The sequence below is a fragment of the Oncorhynchus nerka genome, linkage group LG11 (genome assembly GCF_034236695.1).
Source record: "Oncorhynchus nerka isolate Pitt River linkage group LG11, Oner_Uvic_2.0, whole genome shotgun sequence".
NCBI classification, from domain to species: Eukaryota; Metazoa; Chordata; class Actinopteri; order Salmoniformes; family Salmonidae; genus Oncorhynchus; species Oncorhynchus nerka.
In genome coordinates, this window is record NC_088406.1 from 55,811,789 (window position 1) to 55,837,100 (window position 25,312).

At 42.2% G+C, this 25,312-nt stretch overlaps 1 protein-coding gene across 1 annotated transcript in view; it reads right to left on the bottom strand.

Annotated features, from left to right (window-relative positions):
* Positions 1-19,447, bottom strand: part of LOC115137181 (S-arrestin-like) — a 39,947-nt gene extending 20,500 nt beyond the window's left edge. The window contains exons 1-8 of the mRNA XM_029673313.1: positions 19,340-19,447; positions 18,859-18,924; positions 18,564-18,624; positions 18,397-18,441; positions 17,965-18,164; positions 5,198-5,257; positions 5,043-5,110; positions 3,090-3,225 (exon numbers count right to left, since the gene is read on the bottom strand). Coding sequence (XP_029529173.1) covers positions 3,090-3,225; positions 5,043-5,110; positions 5,198-5,257; positions 17,965-18,164; positions 18,397-18,441; positions 18,564-18,624; positions 18,859-18,906 — 618 coding nt within the window. The 5' untranslated portion in view covers positions 18,907-18,924; positions 19,340-19,447. The remainder of the gene's footprint in view (positions 1-3,089; positions 3,226-5,042; positions 5,111-5,197; positions 5,258-17,964; positions 18,165-18,396; positions 18,442-18,563; positions 18,625-18,858; positions 18,925-19,339) is intronic.
* Positions 19,448-25,312: the final 5,865 nt, after the last annotated feature.

Consider the following 25,312-nt stretch of genomic DNA (forward strand, 5'->3'; position numbering starts at 1 on the left):
ATTGTTTTAACGTTGTTATTTAGGTAAAAATAGAATAACTTTGAAGAGCTCGGTTTTTCAACGTCTGCTCAGCTCCGCGGCATCACGTGCTCCCCGGGTGTAGAATCTTTAAGTGGAAGATCCATCGGACTTCACACTGGAGAAGGCACTCATCCATATTGCGGCATCTGCGGCTTGAGAAAACTCGATCAATGGCACAGAATGTAAGATCAGCCACAGCATGATTAGCCTCATGAAAATGTCTGGCCACTGGTGATTTTAGGTAATTTCTTCAGATGGCACTGCAATGCTTGTTGATGCGTAAAAGCCAATTTATGCTTGATCTGATGAATGTGGTCGGAGGCTTCATATGAAGGGTGTAACGCAATTGCGGAGCCTTCGGAGGCACACATCGGCCATATCAAGAACTGTACCGCATCGCTGTGAATCTCTCAAATTTTGTAACAATGCGGAGAGCTCTGTATAGCTCCTTATTGACAAGCTATAGGACAAAATGCTCTCTCCATACAATTTGCGCTGCACCCTATCCTACAGCTGTACAGCAATCTGTTCGCTAGCTCACCCGACCTGTGTTGATTGACATTTTGCTTGTCCAATCAGAGGAGCAAGTCTGCGTTTCACTAGCTAATTTGTTGCATTTTTTTTGTTGCAAGGGAGACATTGAGGCAACAATCTCTGGCTGCATGCAGAGTAATCCACATAAATGCTGTGCCACAAAATGGGTAACAAAACATTGCAAAACCTGGCCGGATGACATTTTTAGTCATTGGTCTTAAGTCAAAGTCGTCTCTCAAGTTATTTTATTTTCTATCAAGTCAAGTCATCAAATTTATAACTCGAGTCAGACTCGAATTCAAGTCATGTGACTGAGTCCACAACTCTGGAAAGAGAGAGTGAGAGTGAGAGTGGCAGACAGAGACAATTATGACAGTTTCATTAGGTTTTGGTTTAATTTTCATTTGAAGAGTTTGATTCCAAAACACTATATATCCATTTAAAATAGCTTTTATTGTTTTAAAGAACTTATGTAAGAGACTGGTGTGTTTTTTCACCACCTTTTCAATGCATGGGGTTGCTCAATGGCATACATGTATTTGTTTGAAATCTATCACAACGGTTTAATTTCAGAGAGAAAAATAATCAGGTTTTGTTGCAAAACCCTATAAACCCTTTTACACAGTCAAATGTGACAAATAACTACATTTTTTATAAAGAACTGTACAAATTATACATGTATGACATCTAGATACAATACCAGTCAAAGGTTTGGACACACCAACTCATTTAATAGTTTTTCTTTATCTTTGACTATTTTCCACATTTTAGAATAATAGGGAAGACATTACAACTATGAAATAACACATATGGAATCATGTAGTAACCAAAAAAGTGTTAAACAAATCAAAACATTTTTTCTATTTGAGATTCTTCAAAGTAGCCACCCTTTGCCTTGATGACAGCTTTGCACACTCTTGGCATTCTCTCAACCAGCAAAAGCCTTGAAGGAGTTCCCATGTATGCTGAATTTGTTCTAAAACGAATTGCCTAGGTTACATTTTTTTAAATCCTTCACTCTGTGGTCCAACTCATCCCAAACCATCTCAATTGGGTTGAGGTCGGGTGATTGTAGAGGCCAGGTCATCTGATGCAGCACTCAATCACTCTCCTTCTTGGTGAAATAGCCCTTACACAGCCTGGAGGTGTGTTTTGGGTCATTGTCATGTTGAAAAACAAATTATAGTACCACTAGGCGCAAACCAGATGGGATGTCGTATCACTGCAGAATGCAGTGGTAGCCATGCTTGTTAAGTGTGCCTGCAAAGCACCCCAACACCATAACACCTCCTCCTCCATGCTTCACAGTGGGAACCACACATGCGGAGATAATCCGTTCACCTAATCTGCATTTCACAAAGACACGGCAGTTGGATCCAAAAACGTCAATTTTGGACTCATCAGACAAAAAGACAGATTTCCACTGGTCTAATGTCCATTGTTCTTGTTTCTTGGCCAAAGCAAGTCTCTTCTTCTTATTGGTGGCCTTTAGTAATAATTCCTTTGCAGCAATACGACCATGAAGGCCTGATTCGTGCAGTCTCCTCTGAACAGTTGATGTTGAGATGTGTCTGTTACTTGACCTTTGTGAAGCATTTATTTGGACTGAAATCTGAGGTGGAGTTAACTCTAATGAACTTAATTATTCTCTGCAGCAGAGGTAACCACCCCTACCTCGTCACAACACAGCTGACTGGCTCAAACGCATTAAGAAGGAAAGAAATTCCATAAATGAACTTTTAACAAGGTACACTTGTTAATTGAAATGCATTCCAGGTGACTACCTCATGACGCTGATTGAGAGAATGCCAAGAGTGTGCAAAGCTGGCTACTTTGAAGAATCTAAAATATATGTTATTTCATAGTTTTGTTGTCTTCCCTATTATTCTACAATGTAGAAAATAGTGTCCAAACTTTTGACTGGTACTACAGTATATGCATATATTTTTTTATGAAACAATACAGTAATATGAGATCTGTATGTAAAATATTAACATTTTACATACTAGTCATTTAGCGGATCCTCTTATCCAGAGCAACTTACAGTGATCTTTAGATCACTCGGCGAGACAACCACAGATCACAGTCACATATACAGGATACAAATGTTCCATTCCAGCCACATTGGGATTTCAAAATTCAGCAGAGGGCCACAGAGATGTTTTTCAGCACTGATTTGTTCGTAAAAAGCCATTTGCGGGCCAGAAAAATGGCAGTTATTTGAAAACATATTGGTGCATTATAATTTCTACACCCCACGATTTTAATACACATCTAAAATGTATCAATAAAAAAATCTGAGAATAGTAATATTTTACACACACACATGAAGGTACATATAACCAAACATTTCTGATGAAAAAATAAATGTGAAAGCTTGGTGGATAAAGCACTTTGAAACTAAACTCCTAATTTTAAATCTTGCCTTTCCAGGGCTGCTGTCACTCCCCTATGTTCAAAGTTTTTCTCCTACAATTCTAGCCCATGGTGAGGAACTGATGCTGACTTATTGGTTTCTCTGAAGGAAAACTTACCTCTTTCTCCAGGCTGACCTGCATATGCAGGGGTTTGTCCGACATGAGGAACTCACAGGTGATCTCTGAGGACGGGATGGTTTTACTATCCTCCGGTGCGTATTGGATCTTACGGATGGCCAGACGCACAGAGCTCCTGTGGGAGACAAAGCGCAACAATCAGTAAGTAGCCTGGTGGCTTGGTGAAGAATTGTCATTCAGTTTAACACTAGATTCTGAAATGCAATGACCTGGACCTGTAGTGCAGTAAACCAGAATACACAAATATCCAGAGAAACTAAAGACAATATAAAATCAGCAAAAAAAGAAGCGTCCCTTCCTTTCAAAGATAATGGTAAAAATTCACATAACTTCACAGATCTTCACTGTAAAGGGTTTAAACACGGTTTATCATGCGTGTTCAATGAACAGTAAAAAATTACTGAACATGCACCTGTGGAACGATCGTTAAGACAATAACAGCTTACAGACGGCAATTAAGGTCACAGTTATGAAAACTTAAGACACTAAAGAGGCCTTTCTACTGATTCTGAAAAACAACAAAAGAAAGATGCCCAGGGTCCCTGTTTATCTGCGTGAAAATGCCTCACGCATGCTGCAAGGAGGCATGAGGACTGCAGATGTGGCCAGGGCAATAAATTGCAATGTCCGTACTGTGAGATGCCTAAGACAGCGCTTACAGGGAGACGGGACGGTCAGCTGATCGTCCTCGCCGAGGCAGACCATGTGTAACAACACCTGCACAGGATCGGTACATCCAAACATCACACCTGCAGGACAGGTACAGGATGGCAACAACAACTGCCCAAGTTACACCAGGAACACATAATCCCTCCATCAGTGCACAGACTGTCTGCAATATATTGAGAGAGGTTGGACTTGTAGGCCTGTTGTAAGGCCAGTCCTCACCAGACGTCACCGGCAACAACGTCGCCTATGGGCACAAACCCACCGTCGCTGGACCAGACAGGACTGGCAAAAAGTAAACTTCACTGACGAGTCGCGGTTTTGTCTCACCAGGGGTGATGGTCGGATTCGCGTTTATCGTCGAAGGAAGAGAGCGTTACACCGAGGCCTGTACTCTGGAGCGGGATAGATTTGGGGGTGGTGGGTCCATCATGGTCTGGGGCGGTGTGTCACAGAATCATCGGACTGAGCTTGTTGTCATTGCAGGCAATCTCAGCGCTGTGCGTTACAGGGAAGACATCCTCCTCCCTCTTGTGGTACCCTTCCTGCAGGCTCATCCTGACATGACCCTCCAGCATGACAATGCCACCAGCCATAATGATCGCTGTGCGTCATTTCCTGCAAGACATGAATGTCAGTGTTCTGCCATGGCCAGCGAAGAGCCCGGATCTCAATCCCATTGAGCACGTCTGGGACCTGTTGGATCAGAGGGTGAGGGCTACGGCCATTCCCCCCAGCAATGTCCAGGAACTTGCAGGTGCCTTGGTGGAAGAGTGGGGTAACATCTCACAGCAAGAACTGGCAAATCTGGTGCAGTCCATGAGGAGGAGATGCACTGCAGTACTTAATGCAGCTGGTGGCCACACCAGATACTGACTTACTTTTTTTGCCCCTCCCCCCTTCTCCAGGGACACATTATTACATTTCTGTGGAACTTGTTCAGTTTTTGTCTCAGTTGTTGAATCTTGTTATGTTCATACAAATATTTACACGTTAAGTTTGCTAAAAAAAACGCAGTTGACAGTGAGAGGACGTTTATTTTTTTGCTGAGTTTAGTATATGAATTGGGAAGGTGGAACTGCACTGTACTTCAACAGGCTGTATCACAACCGGACGTGATTAGGAATTCCATAGGGCGGCGCACAAATGGCCCAGCGCCATCCGGATTTGGCCGGTGTAAGCTGTCATTGAAAGTAAGAATTTGACTTGCCTAGCCAAATAAGGGTTAAATAAAATATAAATGTTTGTTTCTGAGTCTGAACTTACCGCTTTTCGATTTTCTCGTCTTGGTTCTCGGCACAGAAAGCCTTTACTTCGAATTCGACAGCGCAGCGCTGTGAACAGAGGAGGTTGAGAATTTAGAATACCATACAGCGCACATGAATTGAGGTAGAAAGGCTGCTGCTGGCTGTGTTACTCACCTTGCCCACATCGGATGGAGCCGGCTGCAGACACACAGAGCACGGCAGGTTGTCTGGGAACTGAAAGACACAGAACACATCATGCTGTCAACTTCGGCAGAACTATGTCACACCCACTACGTACTACTATCAGTCTGTTACAGTGTTACATCACTACTTCCTATGGTCAGTCTGTTACAGTGTCACATCACTACTTACTATGGTCAGTCTGTTACAGTGTCACATCACTACTTACTATGGTCAGTCTGTTACAGTGTCACATCACTACTTACTATGGTCAGTCTGTTGCAGTGGCACATCCACTACTTACAATCCAAGCTTGATGCCCTCAGTCTCACACAAATTATAAATGAACCTACCAGGTACAACCACAAAACACTAAACACGGGCACCCTCCTAGATATTATCCTAACTAACTCGCCCTCCAAATACACCTCTGCTGTTTTCAACCAAGATCTCAGCGATCACTGCCTCATTGCCTGCATCCATCTGCGGTCAAACGACTACCCCTCATCACTGTCAAACGCTCCCAAAAACACTTCAGTGAAAAGGCTTTCGAATTGACCTGGCCGGGGTATCCTGGAATGACATTGACCTCATACCGTCAGTAGAGGATGCCTGGTTATTCTTTAAAAGTGCCTTCTTCACCATCTTAAATAAGCATGCTCCATTCATGAAAAATTTAAACAGGAATAGATATAGCCCTTGGTTCACTGAAGACCGGTCTGCCCTTGACCAGCAAAAAAACATCCTGTGGTGTTCTGCATTAGCATCGAATAGCCCCCGTGATATGCAACTTTTCAGGGAGGTTATGAACCAATATACACAGGCAGTTAGGAAAGCTAAGGCTAGCTTTTTTCAAGCAGAAATTTGCATCCTGTAGTACAAACTACAAAACGTTCTGAGACACTGTAAAGTCCATGGAGAATAAGAGCACCTCCTCCCAGCTGCCCACTGCACTGAGGCTATGAAACACTGTCACTACCGATAAATCCACTATAATTGAGAATTTCAATAAGCATTTCTCTACGGCTGGCCATGCTTTCCACCTGGCTACTCCTACCCCGGTCAATTGCCCAGCACCCTCCACAGCAACCCGCCCAAGCCCCCACCATTAATCCTTCACCCAAATCCAGCTAGCTGATGTTCTGAAAGAGATGCAAAATCTGGACCCATACAAATCAGCCGGACAAGAAAATCTGGACCCTCTCTTTCTAAAATACTATATCTTTCTAAATACTTTCTAAGATACTGTGAACCATCAGATCCTCCTCTCCACCCTCTCCGAGTTGGGCATCTCCGGCGCGGCCCACGCTTGGATTGCGTCCTACCTGACAGGTCGCTCCTACCAGGTGGCGTGGCGAGAATCTGTCTCCTCACCACGCGCTCTCACCACTGGCGTCCCCCAGGGCTCTGTTCTAGGCCCTCTCCTATTCTCGCTATACACCAAGTCACTTGGCTCTGTCATAACCTCACATGGTCTCTCCTATCATTGCTATGCAGACGACACACAATTAATCTTCTCCTTTCCCCCTTCTGATGACCAGGTGGCGAATCGCATCTCTGCATGTCTGGCAGACATATCAGTGTGGATGACGGATCACCACCTCAAGCTGAACCTCGGCAAGACAGAGCTGCTCTTCCTCCCGGGGAAGGACTGCCCGTTCCATGATCTCGCCATCACGGTTGACAACTCCATTGTGTCCTCCTCCCAGAGCGCTAAGAACCTTGGCGTGATCCTGGACAACACCCTGTCGTTCTCAACTAACATCAAGGCGGTGGCCCGTTCTTGTAGGTTCATGCTCTACAACAGGGGTGTCAAAGTCAAATGGACGGAGGGCCAAATAAAAAAATCAGCTACAAGACGAGGGCCGGACTGTTCGAATGTTCATTGAAAATTTTTTAAATGACGCATATAGTCTAGTGAACCTAATTGAACCTACTGAAAACCTAACAAATATATTACAATATGATCAGATAAATAAAGCAATATTTTCTTATGGCTCTGTCAGTAATCTTTAATTTTCAACAGACACAAAAGACAAATTTCCTTTATATAAATATCCCCATAACATGAACATTAAATGAAAGAAACCGGTATTCAAGGCACCATCAGTAGACTATATTTTCTATTTTAGCAAAAGTGGGCTAAATTTACTTCAAAGAAAAAACAATAATAGCAATTTTCTATCATCCACTCAACTGAAATATTTTTAAAATATAATTGGATTGAAATACAAAAAAATAAAGTGCAAAAATCTATTAATCAAAAACAACACTTTGTTTAAGGAGAAGTAACATGCAGTGAAAACAAATATTAAATTTTAACTTTTAAACTTGAACTGAGTAAAAACTCTAAATATGTGATTGCACAGTAATGTTCACTTGTTTGAGGTTGAGGGTGATACTTGGTGGTGTCCCATCTTTTCCACAAGTTCATCAATGTTCGGGGTAAGGCTCTGAGCTGAAGAAATCCTCAGAATTGAGTGGAGGTGTTCAGCAGTAAGTCGACTTCTGTGTGATGTTTTGTTCAGGTTCATCAAAGAAAACAGTTGTTCACACAGGTATGTGCTGCCAAACATAGACAACGTTTGAGCAGCCTGGATGCGCAGCTGGGGCATTGTGCCGGGAGGAAACGGGCGAACTCCGCAGCACCCACTGCCGCATATTTTGCCCTCAGTGCATCATTGCATTGGAGGTCAATCAACTCCATTTGGAGGTTTGGTGGTGAGCTTTCCACGTCAACAGCAAATGGGTTACCGAGCAGTTCCAACCTGCTTTTGTGCTTCAAAGTCAGCAAATCGGCGTCGAAAGTCAGCGGCAAGCATACCTATTTTATCAGCCAACTGTGTGCTCGGGAACGCACTGGTAGAGAGCTTCTCTTTCATGGTCTGGCAGCTGGGAAAGTGGCTCAAATTTTCTTTCCGCATCTGCGTCTCCCACGGAGTCAGTTTGGTTTTAAATGCCTTCACTGTACTGTACATATCAGAGATGACACGATCCCGACCCTGCAGCTGCAAGTTTATTGCATTCAGATGACTCGTAATGTCACACAGAAAAGCCATTTCACACAGAAACATTTCGTCTCGGAGTTGTGTTGTGTCTTTCCCTTTGCTGTCCAAGAACAGACAAATCTCCTCACGAAGCTCGAAACATCTTTGAAGCACCTTTCCCTGGCTTAGCCATCGCACCTCTGTGTGATAAGGCAAATCACCATGCTCCGTTTCTAACTCCGTCAGAAATGCCTTGAACTGGCGGTGATTCAAACCTTTGGCTCTGATAAAGTTAACTGTGCGCGTGATGATGCTCATTACATGCTCCATTTTCAAGGCTTTACCGCACAACGCTTCCTGGTGTATGATACAATGATAAGCTGTCAGCTCACCTGTCGCGTTTTCCTCTTGCATCTTTTCCCGTATCTTCGCCACCAGTCCGCTCCTGTGTCCACACATCGCAGGTGCTCCGTCGGTTGTCAAACCCACGAGTTTTTCCCAAGGCAGCTCCATCTCATTTACACATCTTGACACCTCTTCATACAAATCATGCCCCGTAGTTGTGCCATGCATAGGACGTAAAGCCAAAAACTCCTCTGTCACGCTTAGGTTGGAGTCCACTCCGCGGATGAAAATTGACAACTGGGCAATGTCAGAAATGTCGGTGCTCTCATCCACAGCCAAGGAATATGCAATAAAATCTTTTCCCTTTTTCACAAGCTGCTCTTTTAGATTGATGGACAACTGGTCTACTCTCTCGGCAATGGTGTTTCTGCTCAGACTCACATTTAAAAAGAGTTGCCTTTTTTCTGGGCAAACTTCGTCACAAACTTTAATCATGCAGTTTTTGATGAAATCCCCCTCCGTAAATGGCCGGGCTGATTTAGCGATCTCTTCTGCCAAAATAAAACTGGCCTTGACAGCAGCCTGGCCTTGTGATTTGGCTTTTTTGAACAGAGCCTGTCGAGATTTGAGGCCTCGTTTTAATTCCTCTGCCTTTTGTAGCCTTTGTTCCATGTCCATATTCTTGTTTTTGTCCGCGTGTTTCGTTTCATAATGTCGTCTCAGATTATACTCTTTCAGTACCGCCACACTTTCTCCACACAGAAGACACACAGGTTTTCCAGCTACCTTCGTGAACATATACTCCGACTCCCACCTTGTTTGAAACCCCGGTTCTCAGTATCCACCTTCCGTTTTGCCATTTTTGATGGGTATCTGAAAGTTAATTTTACTGTGATGCTGACGACTGCTGTGCCAATAAATATTGAAATGAAGCAGCCTACTGCTCGGTGCGTCACCTTTGCATTGTGGGAAATGTAGTATTGGTGCGTGTAAAAGATCTGCGGGCTGCCGGCTTGCTGCGGGCCGGTTCTAATAATAAATCAAGATCATCCCAGGGGCCGTAAAAAACCTTCTTGCGGGCCGGATGTGGCCCGCGGGCCTTGACTCTGACATATGTGCTCTACAACATCCGCAGAGTGACCCTGCCTCACACAGGAAGCGGCGCAGGTCCTAATCCAGGCACTTGTCATCTCCCGTCTGGATTACTGCAACTCGCTGTTGGCTGGGCTCCCTGCCTGTGCCATTAAACCCTACAACTCATCCAGAACGCCGCAGCCCGTCTGGTGTTCAACCTTCCCAAGTTCTCTCACGTCACCCCGCTCCTCCGCTCTCTCCACTGGCTTCCAGTTGAAGCTCGCATCCGCTACAAGACCATGGTGCTTGCCTACGGAGCTGTGAGGGGAACGGCACCTCAGTACCTCCAGGCTCTGATCAGGCCCTACACCCAAACAAGGGCACTGCGTTCATCCACCTCTGGCCTGCTCGCCTCCCTACCACTGAGGAAGTACGGTTCCCGCGCAGCCCAGTCAAAACTGTTCGCTGCTCTGGCCCCCCAATGGTGGAACAAACTCCCTCACGACGCCAGGACAGCGGAGTCAATCACCACCTTCCGGAGACACCTGAAACCCCACCTCTTTCAGGAATACCTAGGATAGGATAAAGTAATCCTTCTCACCCCCCTTAAAAGATTTAGATGCACTATTGTAAAGTGGCTGTTCCACTGGATGTCTTAAGGTGAACGCACCAATTTGTAAGTCGCTCTGGATAAGAGCGTCTGCTAAATGACTTAAATGTAAATGTAAATGTAAAAGGATCTGCCAAAATTGTTGCAAACCCTTTTAATAGCCTGTTCAAACTCTCTTTCGTATCGTCTGAGATTCCCAGAGATTGGAAAGATGCCGCGGTCATCCCCCTCTTCAAAGGGGGAGACACTCTAGACCCAAACTGCCACAGACCTATACCTATCCTATCTTTATAAGGTCTTAGACCTTATGCTATGCAACCTGGTTTCCGAGCTGGTCATGAGTGCACCTCACGCTCAAGGTCCAAAACGATATTCTAACTGCCATCGATAAGAGACATTTCTGTGCATCGACTGCCATCGACCTGGCCAAGGCCTTCGACTCTGACAATCACCACATTCTTATCGACAGACTCAACAGCCTTGGTTTCGCAAATGACTGCCTCGCCTGGTTCACCAATTACCTCTCAGACAGAGTTCAGTGTGTCAAATCGGAGGGCCTGTTGTCCGGACCTCTGGCGGTCTCTATGGGGGTGCCACAGGGTTCAATTCTCGGGTCGACTCACTTCTCTGTATACATCAATGATGTCGCTCTTGCTGCTTGTAATTCTCTGATCCACCTCTATGCAGACGACACTATTCTGTATACTTATACTTCTGGCCCTTCTTTGGACACTGTGTTAACTAACCTCCAGACGAGCTTCAATGCCATACAACTCTCCTTCTGTGGCCTCCAACTGCTCTTAAATGCAAGTGAAACTAAATGCATGCTCTTCAAGCGATCGCTGCCCACACCTGCCCGCCCGCCGAGCATCACTACTCTGGACGGTTCTGGACGGTTCTGACTTAGAATATGTGGACAACTACAAATAACTAGGTGTCTGTCTGGTTAGACTTTAAACTCTCCTTCCAGACTCACATTAAGCATCTCCAATCCAAAATTAAATCTAGAATCGGCTTCCTATTTCGCAACAAAGCATCCTTCACTCATGCTGCCAAACATACCCTCGTAAAACTGACCATCCTACCGATCCTCGAATTCGGCGATGTCGGTTACAAAATAGCCCCCAACACTCTACTCAACAAATTGAATGTAGTCTTTCACAGTGCCATCCGTTTTGTCACCAGAGCCCCATATACAACCCACCATTGCGACCTGTACGCTCTCGTTGGCTGGCCCTCGCTTCATACTTGTCGCCAAACGCACTGGCTTCAGGTCATCAACAAGTCTCTGATAGGTAAGGCCCCGCCTTATCTCAGCTCACTGGTCACCATAGCAGCACCCACCCATAGCCCATGCTCCAGCAGGTATATCTCTCTAGCCACCCCCAAAGCCAATTCCTTCCAGTTCTCTGCTGCAAATGTTGGGAATGATTTGCAAAAATTCCTGAAGCTGGAGACTCTTACCTCCCTCTAGCTTTAACCACCAGCTGCCTGAGCAGCTCACAGATCACTGCACCTGTACATAGCCCATCTGTAAATAGCTCATCCAACTACCTCATCCTCATACTGTATTTATTTATTAATCTTGCTCCTTTGCACCCCTGTATCTCTACTTTCACATTCATTTTCTGCACATCAATCACTCTAGTGTCGAATTGGAATATTGTAATTACTTCGCCACCACGGCCTATTTATTGCCTGCGTATAGATTTTCTTCAACTGTATTATTGACTGTATGTTTTGATCATTCCATGTGTAACTCTGTTGTTGTATGTGTTGAACTGCTTTGCTTTATTCTTATCCAGGTCGCAGTTGAAAATGAGAACTTGTTCTCAACTTGCCCACCTGGCTAAATAAAGGTCAAATAAAATAAAATAAAAAACACTTACTACTGTCAGTCTGTTATAGTGTCACACCCACTATTTACTAATGTCAGATCATTAGAACATTACATCACTACTCACTACTGTCAGTCTGTTACAGTGTCACATCACTACTCACTACAGTCAGTCTGTTATAGTGTCACACCCACTACTTACTAATGTCAGATTATTAGAACATTATATCACTACTTACTACTGTCAGTCTGTTACAGTGTCACATCACTATAGTCAGTCTGTTACAGTGTCACATCACTACTTACTACTGTCAGTCTGTTACAGTGTCATGTCACTACTTACTACTGTCAGTCTGTTACAGTGTCACATCATTACTTTCTACAGTCAGTCTGTTACAGTTTCACATCCACTACTTACTACTGTCAGTCTGTTATAGTGTCACATCACTACAGTCAGTCAGTCTGTTAGTGTCATATCCACTACTTACTAATGTCAGATTATTAGAACATTACATCACTACTTACTACTGTCAGTCTGTTACAGTGTCACATGAATATGTACTGCTGTCAGTCTGTTACAGTGTCGCATCACTACTTACTACTGTCATTCTGTTAGTGTCGCATCACTACTTACTACGGTCAGTCTGTTACAGTGTCACATCACAACTTACTACTGTCAGTCTGTTAGTGTCACATCACAACTTACTACTGTCAGTCTGTTACAGTGTCACATCACTACTTACTACTGTCAGTCTGTTAGTGTCACATCACAACTTACTACTGTCAGTCTGTTACAGTGTCACATCACTACTTACTACTGTCAGTCTGTTAGTGTCACATCACTACTTATTACTGTCAGTCTGTTACAGTTTCATATCCACAACTTACTACTGTCAGTCTGTTACAGTGTCACATCAATACTTACTATGGCCAGTCTGTTACAGTGTCAAATCAATACTTACTACTGTCAGTCTTTTACAGTGTCACATCAATACTTACTATGGCCAGTCTGTTACAGCGTCACATCACCACTTACTACTGTCAGTCTGTTACAGTGTCACATCACTACTTAATACAGTCAGTCTGTTACAGTGTCACATCACTACTTACTACTGTCAGCCTGTTACAGTGTCATATGAATATGTACTGCTGTCAGTCTGTTACAGTGTCGCATCACTACTTACTACTGTCATTCTGTTACAGTGTCACATCACTACTTACTACTGTCAGCCTGTTACAGTGTCACATCCCTACTTACTACTGTCATTCTGTTAGTGTCACATCACTACTTAATACAGTCAGTCTGTTACAGTGTCACATCACTACTTACTACTGTCAGCCTGTTACAGTGTCATATGAATATGTACTGCTGTCAGTCTGTTACAGTGTCGCATCACTACTTACTACTGTCATTCTGTTACAGTGTCACATCACTACTTACTACTGTCAGCCTGTTACAGTGTCACATCACTACTTACTACTGTCAGTCTTTTACAGTGTCACATCAATACTTACTATGGCCAGTCTGTTACAGTGTCAAATCAATACTTACTACTGTCAGTCTTTTACAGTGTCACATCAATACTTACTATGGCCAGTCTGTTACAGTGTCAAATCAATACTTACTACTGTCAGTCTGTTAGTGTCACATCACTTACTACTGTCAGTCTGTTAGTGTCACACCCACTACTTACTATTATCAGTCTGTTACAGTGTCACATCACTACTTACTATTGTCAGTCTGTTACAGTGTCACATGAATATGTACTGCTGTCAGTCTGTTACAGTGTCGCATCACTACTTACTACTGTCATTCTGTTACAGTGTCACATCACTACTTACTACTGTCAGCCTGTTACAGTGTCACATCACTATTTACTACTGGCAGTCTGTTACAGTGTCACATCACTATTTACTACTGTCAGTGTTACAGTGTCACATCACTAATTACTACTGTCAGTCTGTTAGTGTCACATCACTACTTAATACAGTCAGTCTGTTATAGTGTCACACCCACTACTTACTACTGTCAGTCTGTTACAGTGTCATATCACTACTTACTACTGTCAGTCTGTTAGTGTCACATCACTTACTACTGTCAGTCTGTTACAGTGTCACATCACCACTTACTACTGTCAGTCTGTTACAGTGTCACATCACTACTTAATACAGTCAGTCTGTTAGTGTCACACCCACTACTTACTACTGTCAGTCTGTTACAGTGTCACATCAATGCTTACTATGGCCAGTTTGTTACAGTGTCACATCCACTACTTACTATGGCCAGTCTGTTACAGTTTCACATCCCTACTTACTACTGTCATTCTGTTAGTGTCACATCACTACTTACTACTGTCAGTTTGTTACAGTGTCACATCACTACTTACTACTGTCAGTCTGTTACAGTGTCACATCCACTACTTACTACTGTCAGTCTGTTACAGTGTCACACCCACTACTGTCAGATTACTAGAATGTTACATCCACTACTTGCTACTGTCAGTCTGTTACAGTGTCACATCCACTACTTGCTACTGTCAGTCTGTTAGTGTCACATCACTACTTACTACAGTCAGTCTGTTAGTGTCACATCACTACTTACTACTGTCAGTCTGTTACAGTCTCACATCCACTTCTTACTACTTTCAGTCTGTTACAGTTTCACATCCACTACTTACTACTATCAGTCTGTTACAGTTTCACATCCACTACTTACTACTATCAGTCTTTTACAGTGTCACATCACTACTTACTACTGTCAGTCTTTTACAGTGTCACATCAATACTTACTACTGTCAGTCTTTTACAGTGTCACATCAATACTTACTATGGCCAGTCTGTTACAGTGTCAAATCAATACTACATCACAACTTACTACGGTCAGTCTGTTACAGTTTCACATCCACTTCTTACTACTGTCAGTCTTTTACAGTGTCACATCAATACTTACTACGTACGGTCTGTTACAGTGTCACACCCACTACTGTCAGATTACTAGAACGTTACATCCACTACTTACTACTGTCAGTCTGTTACAATTTCACATCCACTACTTACTACTGTGAGTCTGTTACAGTGTTGCATCACTACTTACTACTGTCAGTCTGCTACAGTGTCACACACACTGCTTACTACTGTCAGTCTCTTACAGTGTCACATCACTACTTACTAATGTCAGTTTTTTACAGTGTCACATCCACTATCTTAATCTGATCACCCTGTTGCTGCAGATAATTTTCCTGCACAGCATTAAATTCAAAATTTGTAATGTATTCCAGTTTTAAAAAGTTTTCTAAAGTTTTTAATTTCCACTTTAAAATGTCAGAAAAATCAACCAAAAATGTCCATATATTATAATCCACATAATAATTCCAATTTCCTGTTGTTGGAGGATTGTTACCCTGCTGTGAGAAACTGGTCAAATGTAGATTGTACATGCTGTATGGACTATTGTCAGTATGTTGCAATGTCACATCTACTACTTGCTACAGTTTATTGTAATCTTCCTTATTAGGACTTTCTTCTGAGCATCTGACCTGACCACTCTAGGTCTTTCCTGGGCCCAGTGTCTTTCCTGATCAGGTCATGTGGTCAGTAAAAAAATACTGGGCGTTATGGAATCCATACAGGTTACCTATACTAAATGTAGCAGAGGTAAAATGCACAATTATTTCTGGCATCATGTGTAATATTTGGAGCATCATAAACCCCAAAAATCCGAGAGAGCAAAAAGTGCATGAGGTTGGCCGGGGGCTCTAGGGGGTAAGCCCCTCATCTGTAAATGTGAACATTTTGCATTTTTCAAAAACCTGAAACAGCTTTTTCCTACAATCTAGAGCCATAATCATTGTGTAATTCAAAATACAGATCATACTTTTTCTGCATATCTAAGACTGCCTCTTGAGCTGTCTGTATCCCCCTGACTGGTAGTAATTACATTTAAAAAAACAACAACATTATTCTCTGCATCTCTGCTCAAATCTGGGTAAAAAAATTGAAAGGAATGCAAGTCTTATTCAGAACATTTATTTTCTGAATTGTACCAACCTTGCCAGCTGGCATGCCAGCTAAGATAGTTAGACAAGCTAGCTACTTTAATTTGATTGATAGCCTGAAATGGTTTCTTGGTAGCTAGTTATGAGGTTGGGAGATTGGGAACGTACAGTTGAAGTTGGAAGTTTACATACGCTTATGTTGGAGTCATTAAACTTGTTTTTTTAACCACTCCACAAATTTCTTGTTAACAAACTATAGTTTTGTCAAATCGCTTAGGACATCTACTTTGTGCATGACACAAGTCATTTTTCAGAAAATTTTTTAATTCCAGAAAATTATGTCATGGCTTTAGAAGCTTCTGATAGGCTAATTGACATCATTTGAGTAAATTGGAGGTGTACCTTTGGATGTATTTCAAGGCCTACCTTCAAACACCTGCCTCTTTGCTTGACATAATGTGAAAATCATAGAAATCAGCCAGCCATTTTTTGGGACCTCCACAAGTCTGATCCATTCTTGGGAGCAATTTCCAAATGCGTGAAGGTACCACGTTCATCTGTACAAACAATAGTAAGCAAGTATAAACACCATGGGACCACACAGCCGTCATACTGCTCAGGAAGGAGGCGCGTTCTGTCTCCTAGAGATGAACGTATTTTGGTGTGAAAAGTGCAAATCAATCCCAGAACAGCAGCAAAGGACCTTGTGAAGATGCTGGAGGAAACAGGTACAAAAGTATCTATATCCAAAGTGAAACGAGTCCTATATCGACATAACCTGAAAGGCCGCTCAGCAAGGAAGAAGCCACTGCTCCAAAACCCCCATAAAAAAGCCAGACTACGGTTTGCAACTGCACATGGGGACAAAGATCGTACTTTTTGGAGAAATGTCCTCTGGTCTGATGAAACAAAAATAGAACTGTTTGGAGGAAAAAGGGGGAGGCTTGCAAGCCAAAAAACACCATACCAACCGTGAAGCACGGGGGTGGCAGCATCATGTTGTGCGGGGGCTTTGCTGCAGGAGGTACTGGTGCACTTCACAAAATAGATGGCATCATGAGAAGGGAAATTATGTGCATATATTGCAGCATCTCCAGACATCAGTCAGGCAGTTAAAGCTTGGTCGCAAATGGGTCTTCCAAGTGGACATTGACCCGAAGCATACTTCCAAAGTTGTGGCAAAATGGCTTAAGGACAACAAAGTCAAGGTATTGGAATGGCCATCACAAAGCCCTGACCTCAATCCTATAGAATATTTGTGGGCAGAACTGAAAAAGTGTGTGCGAGCAAGGAGGCCTACAAACCTGACTCAGTTACACCAGCTCTGTCAGGAGCTTGAGGGAAGCTTGTGGAAGGCTACCCGAAACGTTTGACCCAAGTTAAACAATTTAAAGGCAGTGCTATCAAATACTATCAGTGTGTATGTAAACTTCTGACACCCTGGGAATGTGATGAAATAAATAAAATCTGAAATAAATCATTCTCTCTACTATTATTCTGACATTTCACATTCTTAAAATCAAGTGTTGATCCTAACTGACCTAAGACAAGGAATTGTTTTTGTATGTAAACTTCCGACTTCAACTGTACATGGGCTAGCTGAAGCCAACTTCATAAAAGTGCAAGGTGGTTAGTAGTATTACAGAGAAACAACAGAAAATGGAACATTAATATTTTATATTTTCTAAACAGGATAAATCTGAATGCACAAGCCCCTGTGCCCCCTATGGGCATGACGCCTTTGTGTACTGTGTGTCTGCGGTGTAGGGTGAAGTTGCCCCTAGATGTGATGTGGGCCAGTTTCGAATTTTCCCCGCTAATGGTTAAGGTTAGGATTTGGGGAAGGGGAGCTGATCCTAGATCTGTACCTAGGGGTACACTTCACCCCGAAGCATGAGTCTGCTCTTTGTCACCTCAAAGAAGAAAGGAATGGCATTGTCTCCCAGCTTGCGCAGTAGTTTCTCCTGCATCTTGGTGTGTATGCTCCTTTCCTTGTCCTGCAGTTCGGGGTACACCTGTCGGGTGGTCAGAAAGATGTCCCTACGGAAGGCCACACCCATCACGTCCATGTCATCTCTGCCATACCGGAACGTGCAGGACAGCATGACAAACACTATGGGGCACAAGTAGTAAACAACGTCTTCACTGCTTTTTTTTATAGACAGTTACGTTCATTCCTAGGTACAACGTAAGCTTACTAGGAAAAACTTGGTGCCATATTTATAGGCTATAACTAGGACCCAGGGATTTTCCTATCGTGAAATCACATGGTCAGGAAAAACTCCTGGCCCCTCTTCATTCCTAATTTACAAAGCTGACATGAGTTCAAATGTTGAAAAACTAACCTTTCTTTCCTTTGACCTGTACAGGGTCGATCAGCACAACTCCATCTGATTCATATAGGGGAGAGAAATAGCCCTTGAGCATGACAAAAGCACAAGGCAAAAAGATCCAAATAGAAGCAAGTCCTTCCCTTCTCTGAAATGGTTTTGTTTCTCAGTCACACACTCACCAACAGGGTCGATAGAGTCACAGTGATCCACAAAGTCCCTCTTGGCCATGTACACCCCAACCTATGACAGATCAGACATGAGACTTTTCCAATGGTAATGACAAACGGCCCTGTACATAGCCTACGTCGTTGTAGTTGTCACCAACTGCTTGCAAATACAAACAAACAAACAAACAGGAGAAAATAACATAGATGACAAGCACGGGCAGATGGATAGGATAAAACCAAAATGAATACATCATTTTTTAAAGACAACTCTGGTACTGTCTTTGCTGGCCTTAGGAGGGATACTCACCGACTTATCACGGGAGAGTTTCTTGAAGATAACATGTTTGGGGCTCATGGTTTTAGTCTCTGAAATCTACAGAAGAAATTACATTGTCACTACAAATGCGGCTGACTGACATAGGATCAAATAAGGGCTGATGTTTGATTGGCGGCCGTCTTTATTCGATATCTGCAGGCATAGATACAAATCTGACTCAGTCTATCAGTGCAATGGCAATAAAACACTAAATGGCTGCTGAAAACAGTTTAAAGCCTCCAGCATTCTAGTTCTAAAAACCCCATCATATGATATCATCAACCCAATATTCTCTCATTGTACTAATAGTTTGCCTCTTCACCTGGCATTGCTATTTTCTCAATACCAGTCTAGGGAAGTTGCTGCATCGTATGATAACTACCTTAGAATTGCTACACAAACATGCTTAACCACCCATCTTCCCCACACCCGACCTATACAGTAGAAATGCCACATGGGCAGGTTGACTGACCTGTAGTTGTAGTGCTGGATGTGTAGGGGTCAGCTGCAGGTAACACTAGTGTACCAGGCACAACTATGTGGCTGCATTTATGATCTGTGTGGGTGCTGCTGACCCTCCCTCGACTCTGCCTCATCTCAAGCCAGAAATTGCCCTTAAGCACAGATCTAGGATAAGTTCACCCTCCATGAATCCTATTCTAAACCACTATGGAGTAAAGTGTCAAAACTGACCACAGATCAGTGTCTAGGGACGACTTCATCCCACCTCAGGTCCTCCCTGTCACGCCTCCCTCGGGATAAAGCAGGAGTTTAGTTAGTAATTGGATCGTCAGCTCCTTTCCATCAGCTTGATTAAGGGCCAAGATCTGAAGCACGAGGACATAATCCTTACACATGTACAGTAGGCCTAACCAGCAGAGTGCACCGTGATGGGTCGTACACACTGGCAGCGTTCCAGGTTGACTATATTGCAGAGGTATGCCACAACACACAACACCTGGATAGGTGTTTAACATATACACTAGCCACATCAGCTAGTAATCTGATGCCCGACTGCACAGTTGATGACATGGCATGCCACTATTAATTGATGCAATGTAACTGTTGCAATGTTTTCGGCCTGGAACGCGACCTCTGACTGAGCTTTGAGCCATTATACTACTATAGTGCCTTCGGAAAATATTCACAGCCCTTGACTTTTTCCACAACTTGAAAATGTATTAAATTCAGATTTTTTCCCCACTGCCCTACACACAATACCCCATAATGTCTAAGTGGAATTGTGTTTTTCAAAATCTTTACAAATAAACCAAAAACGTAAAGATGAAATGTCTTGAGTCACTATGTATTCAACCCCTTTCTTATGTCAAGCCTAAATAAGTTCAGGAGTAAAAATGTGCTTAACAAGTCACATAAGTTGCGTGGACTCACTGTGTGTGCTATAATAGTGCTTAACATGATTTTTGAATAACTACCTCATTTCTCTACCCCACATATACACCTGTAAGGTCCCTCAGTCGAGCAGTGAATTTATAACACAGATTCAACCCGGATCAGGGAGGTTTTCCAATGCCTCGCAAAGATGGGTAGATGCATAATTTTTTTTTAAAAGACACTAAATATCCTTGATTAATTACACTTCGGATGGTGTATCAATACACCCACTCGCTACAGAAAACCGCTCAGGGATTTCTCCATGAGGCCAATGGTGACTTTACAACAGTTACAGAGTTGAATTAATGGCTGTGATAGGAGAACTGAGGATGGATGAACAACATTGTAGTTACTCCACATTACTAAGTGGAAAGAAGGAAGCCTGTACAGAACACAAATATTCCAAACCATAAATCCTGTTTGCAACAAGGCACTAAAGTAATACTGCAAAAAATGTTGCAAATCTAATGTACTTTTTGTCCAGAATAAAAATATTTTCAAGCATAGTGGTGTTATGGGTATGCTTGTTATTGTTAATTAAGGACTGGGAAGTTTTTCAAGATAAAAAATAAACTAAATGGAGCTAAGCACAGACAAAATTCTAGAGGAAAACCTGGTTGTCTGCTTTCCATCAGACACTGGGAGATAAATTCACCATTCAGCAGGACAATAACCTAAAACACAATGCCAAATCTACACTAGAGTTGCTTAAGACAGTGAATGTTTCTGAGTGGCCGAGTTACAGTTTTGACTTAAATCTACTTGAAAATCCAATGGGAAGACTTGAAAATGGTTGTCTAGCAATGATCAACAACCAATTTGACAGAGCTTGAAGAATATTGAAGAATGGGCAAATGTTGCACAATCCAGATCCAGCTGTAATCACTGCCAAAGGTGCTTTTACTCATGGGTTTGAATACTTATGTAAATTAGTTATATTTTTCATTTTCAATACATTTGTGAAAATTTCTAAAAACATGTTTTCACTTTGTCATCTGTATTTATTAAGGATCCAAGGTAGCAGCTACTGTTGCTAGGGTGCAGCAACATTAAGGCTGTCACGACTTCCAACGCCGAAGTCGGCTCCTCTACTTGTTCGGGCGGCGTTCGGCGATCGACGTCACCGGCTTTCTAGCCATCGCCGCTCCATTTTTCATATATCCATTTGTCTCGTCTTGTTTTCATACACACCTGGTTTTCATTCCCCCACTCAATCTACTTGTATTTAACCCTCTGTTTCAAGTGATGTTCGTTAAGCGCTTTACTTTATTGTTCTGTTTCATGAGCGCATTTATCTTGTTGTGCTCCTGGTTTGGAACTATAATAAAGTGAGCTTTATTTAATCATACTCTGCTCTCCTGCACCTGACTTCGCCTTCATACACACCCTGACAAAGGCAGTTATATACAATTATAAACATTACATGCCATTACATTTCATAGCAATTTACCCAATACATTTTGTGTGTTCCCTCAGGCCACTACTTCACTATCACATATTTACAATATAACATCCATCTGTATGTGTGAAGTGTGTGTCTTATGTGTATGTGTGTCTGTTCACAGTAGCTGCTGTTCCATAAGGTGTATTTTTAATTGTTTTTTAAAAACGGATTCTACTGCTTGCATCAGTTACCTGATGTGGAAAAGAGATCCATGTAGCCATTTCACGATGTAGTACTGTGCGCCTCCCATAGTCTGTTCTTGACTTAGTGATTGTGAAGAGACCTTTGGTGTCATGTCTTGTGGGGTATGCATGGGTGTCCGAGATTTCTGCTAGTAGTTTAAACAGTCACCTCGGTGCATTCATTATGTCAACACTTCTTACAAATCACAATTAGTGATGAAGTAAATCTCTCCTCCACTTTGAGCCATGAGAGAATAACATGCATTGTATTAATGTTCTCTCTACTGTTCAGCTGTGCTGCCATGTTCTGATACAATTGCAATTTTCCTGAGTCCCTCTTTGTGGCACCTGACCACACGACTGAACAGTAGTCCAGGTGCAACAAAACCATAGCCTGTAGGACCGGCCTTGTTGACAGTGTTGTTAAAAAAGCAGAGTAGCGCTTTATTATGGACAGACTACTCCCCATCTTTGCTACTGTTGTATCACCATGTTTTGACCATGATAGTTTACAATTCAGGGTTACTCCAAGCAGTTTAGTCACCTCAACTTGCTCAATTTCCACATGATTTAGTTGAGGTTAAGGATTAAGTGAATGATTTGTCCCAAATAGAATGCTTTTAGTTTTGAAATATTTACGACTAACTTATTCCTTGCCACACATTCTGAATCTAACTGCAGCCCTTTGTTAAGCATTGCAGTGATTTAACTCGCTGTAGTAGCTGATGTGTATAGTGTTGAGTCATCTGCATACATAGACACACTGGCTTTACTCAAGGCTAGTGATATGTCATTAGTAAACATTTTAAAATGTAAGGGGCCTAGAGAGTTGCCCTGGGGAATTCATGAATCTACCTGGATTATGTTGTAGGGGCTTCCATTAAAGAACACCCTCTCTGTTCCGTTAGACAAGTAACTTTTTATCCACAATATAGCACAGGGTGTAAAGCCATAATGCATATGTTTTTACAGCAGCAGACTATGGTCAATAATGTCATTTAAAAAGTCTAACAATCTTTTCATCATCAATTTCTCTCAGCCAATCATCAGTGCCGTGCTTGTTGAATGTCCTTCCCTTTTAAGCATGCTGAAAGTCTGTTGCCAATTTGTTTATAGTAAAATAGCATCGTATCTGGACCAACACACATTTTTCCAAAAGTTTACTAAGGGTTGCTAACAGGCTGATTGGTCAGCTATTTGAGCCAGGAAAGGGGGCTTTACTTTTCTTGGGTAGTGGAATTACTTTTGCTTCCCTCCAAGCCTTAGAGCACACACTTTCTAGTAGGCTTAGAATTCAAATATGGCAAATAGGAGTGGCAATATTGTCCGCTATTATCCTCTGTAATTTTCCATCAAAGTTGTCAGACCCCGGTGGCTTGTCATTGTTGATAGACAACAGTAATTTTTTCACTTCTTCCACACTCACTTTATGGAATTCAAAATTAAAATGCTTGCCTTTCATAATTTGACCAGTTATACTTGGATGTGTAGTGTCAGCATATGTTGCTGGCATGTCATGCCTAAGTTTGCTGATCTTGCCAATGAAAATAAATCATTAAAGTAATTGTCAAAATCAGTGGGTTTTGTGATGAATGAGCCATCTGATTCAATGAATGGTGGAGCTGAGTTTGCCTTTTTGCCCAAATTATAATTTAAGGTGCTCCAATGCTTTTTACTATCATTCTTTATGTAATTTATTCTTGTTTCATAGTATAGTTACTTCTTTTTATTCAGTTTAGTCACATGATTTCTCAATTTGCAGTACGTTTGCCAATTGGTTGTGCAGCCAGACTTATTTACCATTCCCTTTGCCTCATCAATTCACAGGGATTTAACAGTTGCAGTTTTAAGCTTTTTCTTGAGTGGGAAACCTGGTGAAAGCCAGTCAATATTTAAATCACCCAAAATATATACCTCTGTTGATAGCACATACATTATCAAGCATTTCACACGTTATCCAGATACTGACTACTCACACTTGGTGGTCTATAGCAGCGTCCCAACAGAATAGGCTTTAGGTGAGGGAGATGAACCTGTAGCCATATTACTTTAACAGTACTTAACATGAGATCCTCTCTAAGCATTAAACGGTAACACCCCCACTTTTGGCATTTCTGTCTATTCTGTAGATGTTATAACCATGTATTGCTACCGCTGTATCATCAAAGGTATTATCTAAGTGAGTTTCAGTGATTGTCAGAATATGAATGTCATCTGCTCCTAGCAAATGATTGATTTCATGAACCTTGTTTCTTAAGTTACATTTGTTAACTTGGGCTATTTGTAGCTGGGGGTTAGTTTTTGTCTGAGGACTGGTCAGTCAGTCGGGTCTGTAATAAGGTGTCCATATGAGGGCAGCGTCAATCTTGCTAGGATTGTCCTAATATGGACACCGTACAGTCTCTCCTGCCTGACTCTGAGCTGTAAAGACCTTGTTGTCAAACTCAGCAGTCTGCAGGCTGACATCAGCAGAGGGGACTAGGGGATTACACTTTGAATATTAATCACCAGAGATGAATCGCTGCAATTTCTTCTCTCACAGACCATTCTACACACACTGTTAATACAGTAAACAAAGATGGGCAGAGGGAGTTACAGTCCTTCCTCTGCATTTAATACTGACATGCATTTGCCCACATGCACCTGAAAGAGCATGCATTGCTTACATATATAATCACATTAATGTGGTACTCTGTGGCTCAGTTGGTAGAGCATGACACTTGCAACGTCAGGATGCGCTATGGCATGTATTATTATATATTACATTCATTTTAGTTCCAACATATCTGAATGAAACTATTTGTGACATCAGACAATTTGTAACAAAAGGTCATTCCTATGAATTACCCAAGACTACCACAAACAACCCCCCCATAATGCCACAAACTACAATAAACAATCTCAAAATACCACTAGAAACTACTACAGATTATGATATTATGTGGTTGATTGTGGTAGTTTGTTCTTGTAATATAGGTATTTTGGGGTTATTTGAGGTTGTTTGTGGTAGTCTGTGGAAGCTGTTTTCAGGTAGTTTGTGGAAGGGACCGTTTGAGGTTGTTTGAGGTTACCGTGTAATACAGTGCCTTGCGAAAGTATTCGGCCCCCTTGAACTTTGCGACCTTTTGCCACATTTCAGGCTTCAAACAAAGATATAAAACTGTATTTTTTTGTGAAGAATCAACAACAAGTGGGACACAATCATGAAGTGGAACGACATTTATTGGATATTCCAAACTTTTTTAACAAATCAAAAACTGAAAAATTGGGCGTGCAAAATTATTCAGCCCCTTTACTTTCAGTGCAGCAAACTCTCTCCAGAAGTTCAGTGAGGATCTCTGAATGATCCAATGTTGACCTAAATGACTAATGATAAATACAATCCACCTGTGTGTAATCAAGTCTCTGTATAAATGCACCTGCA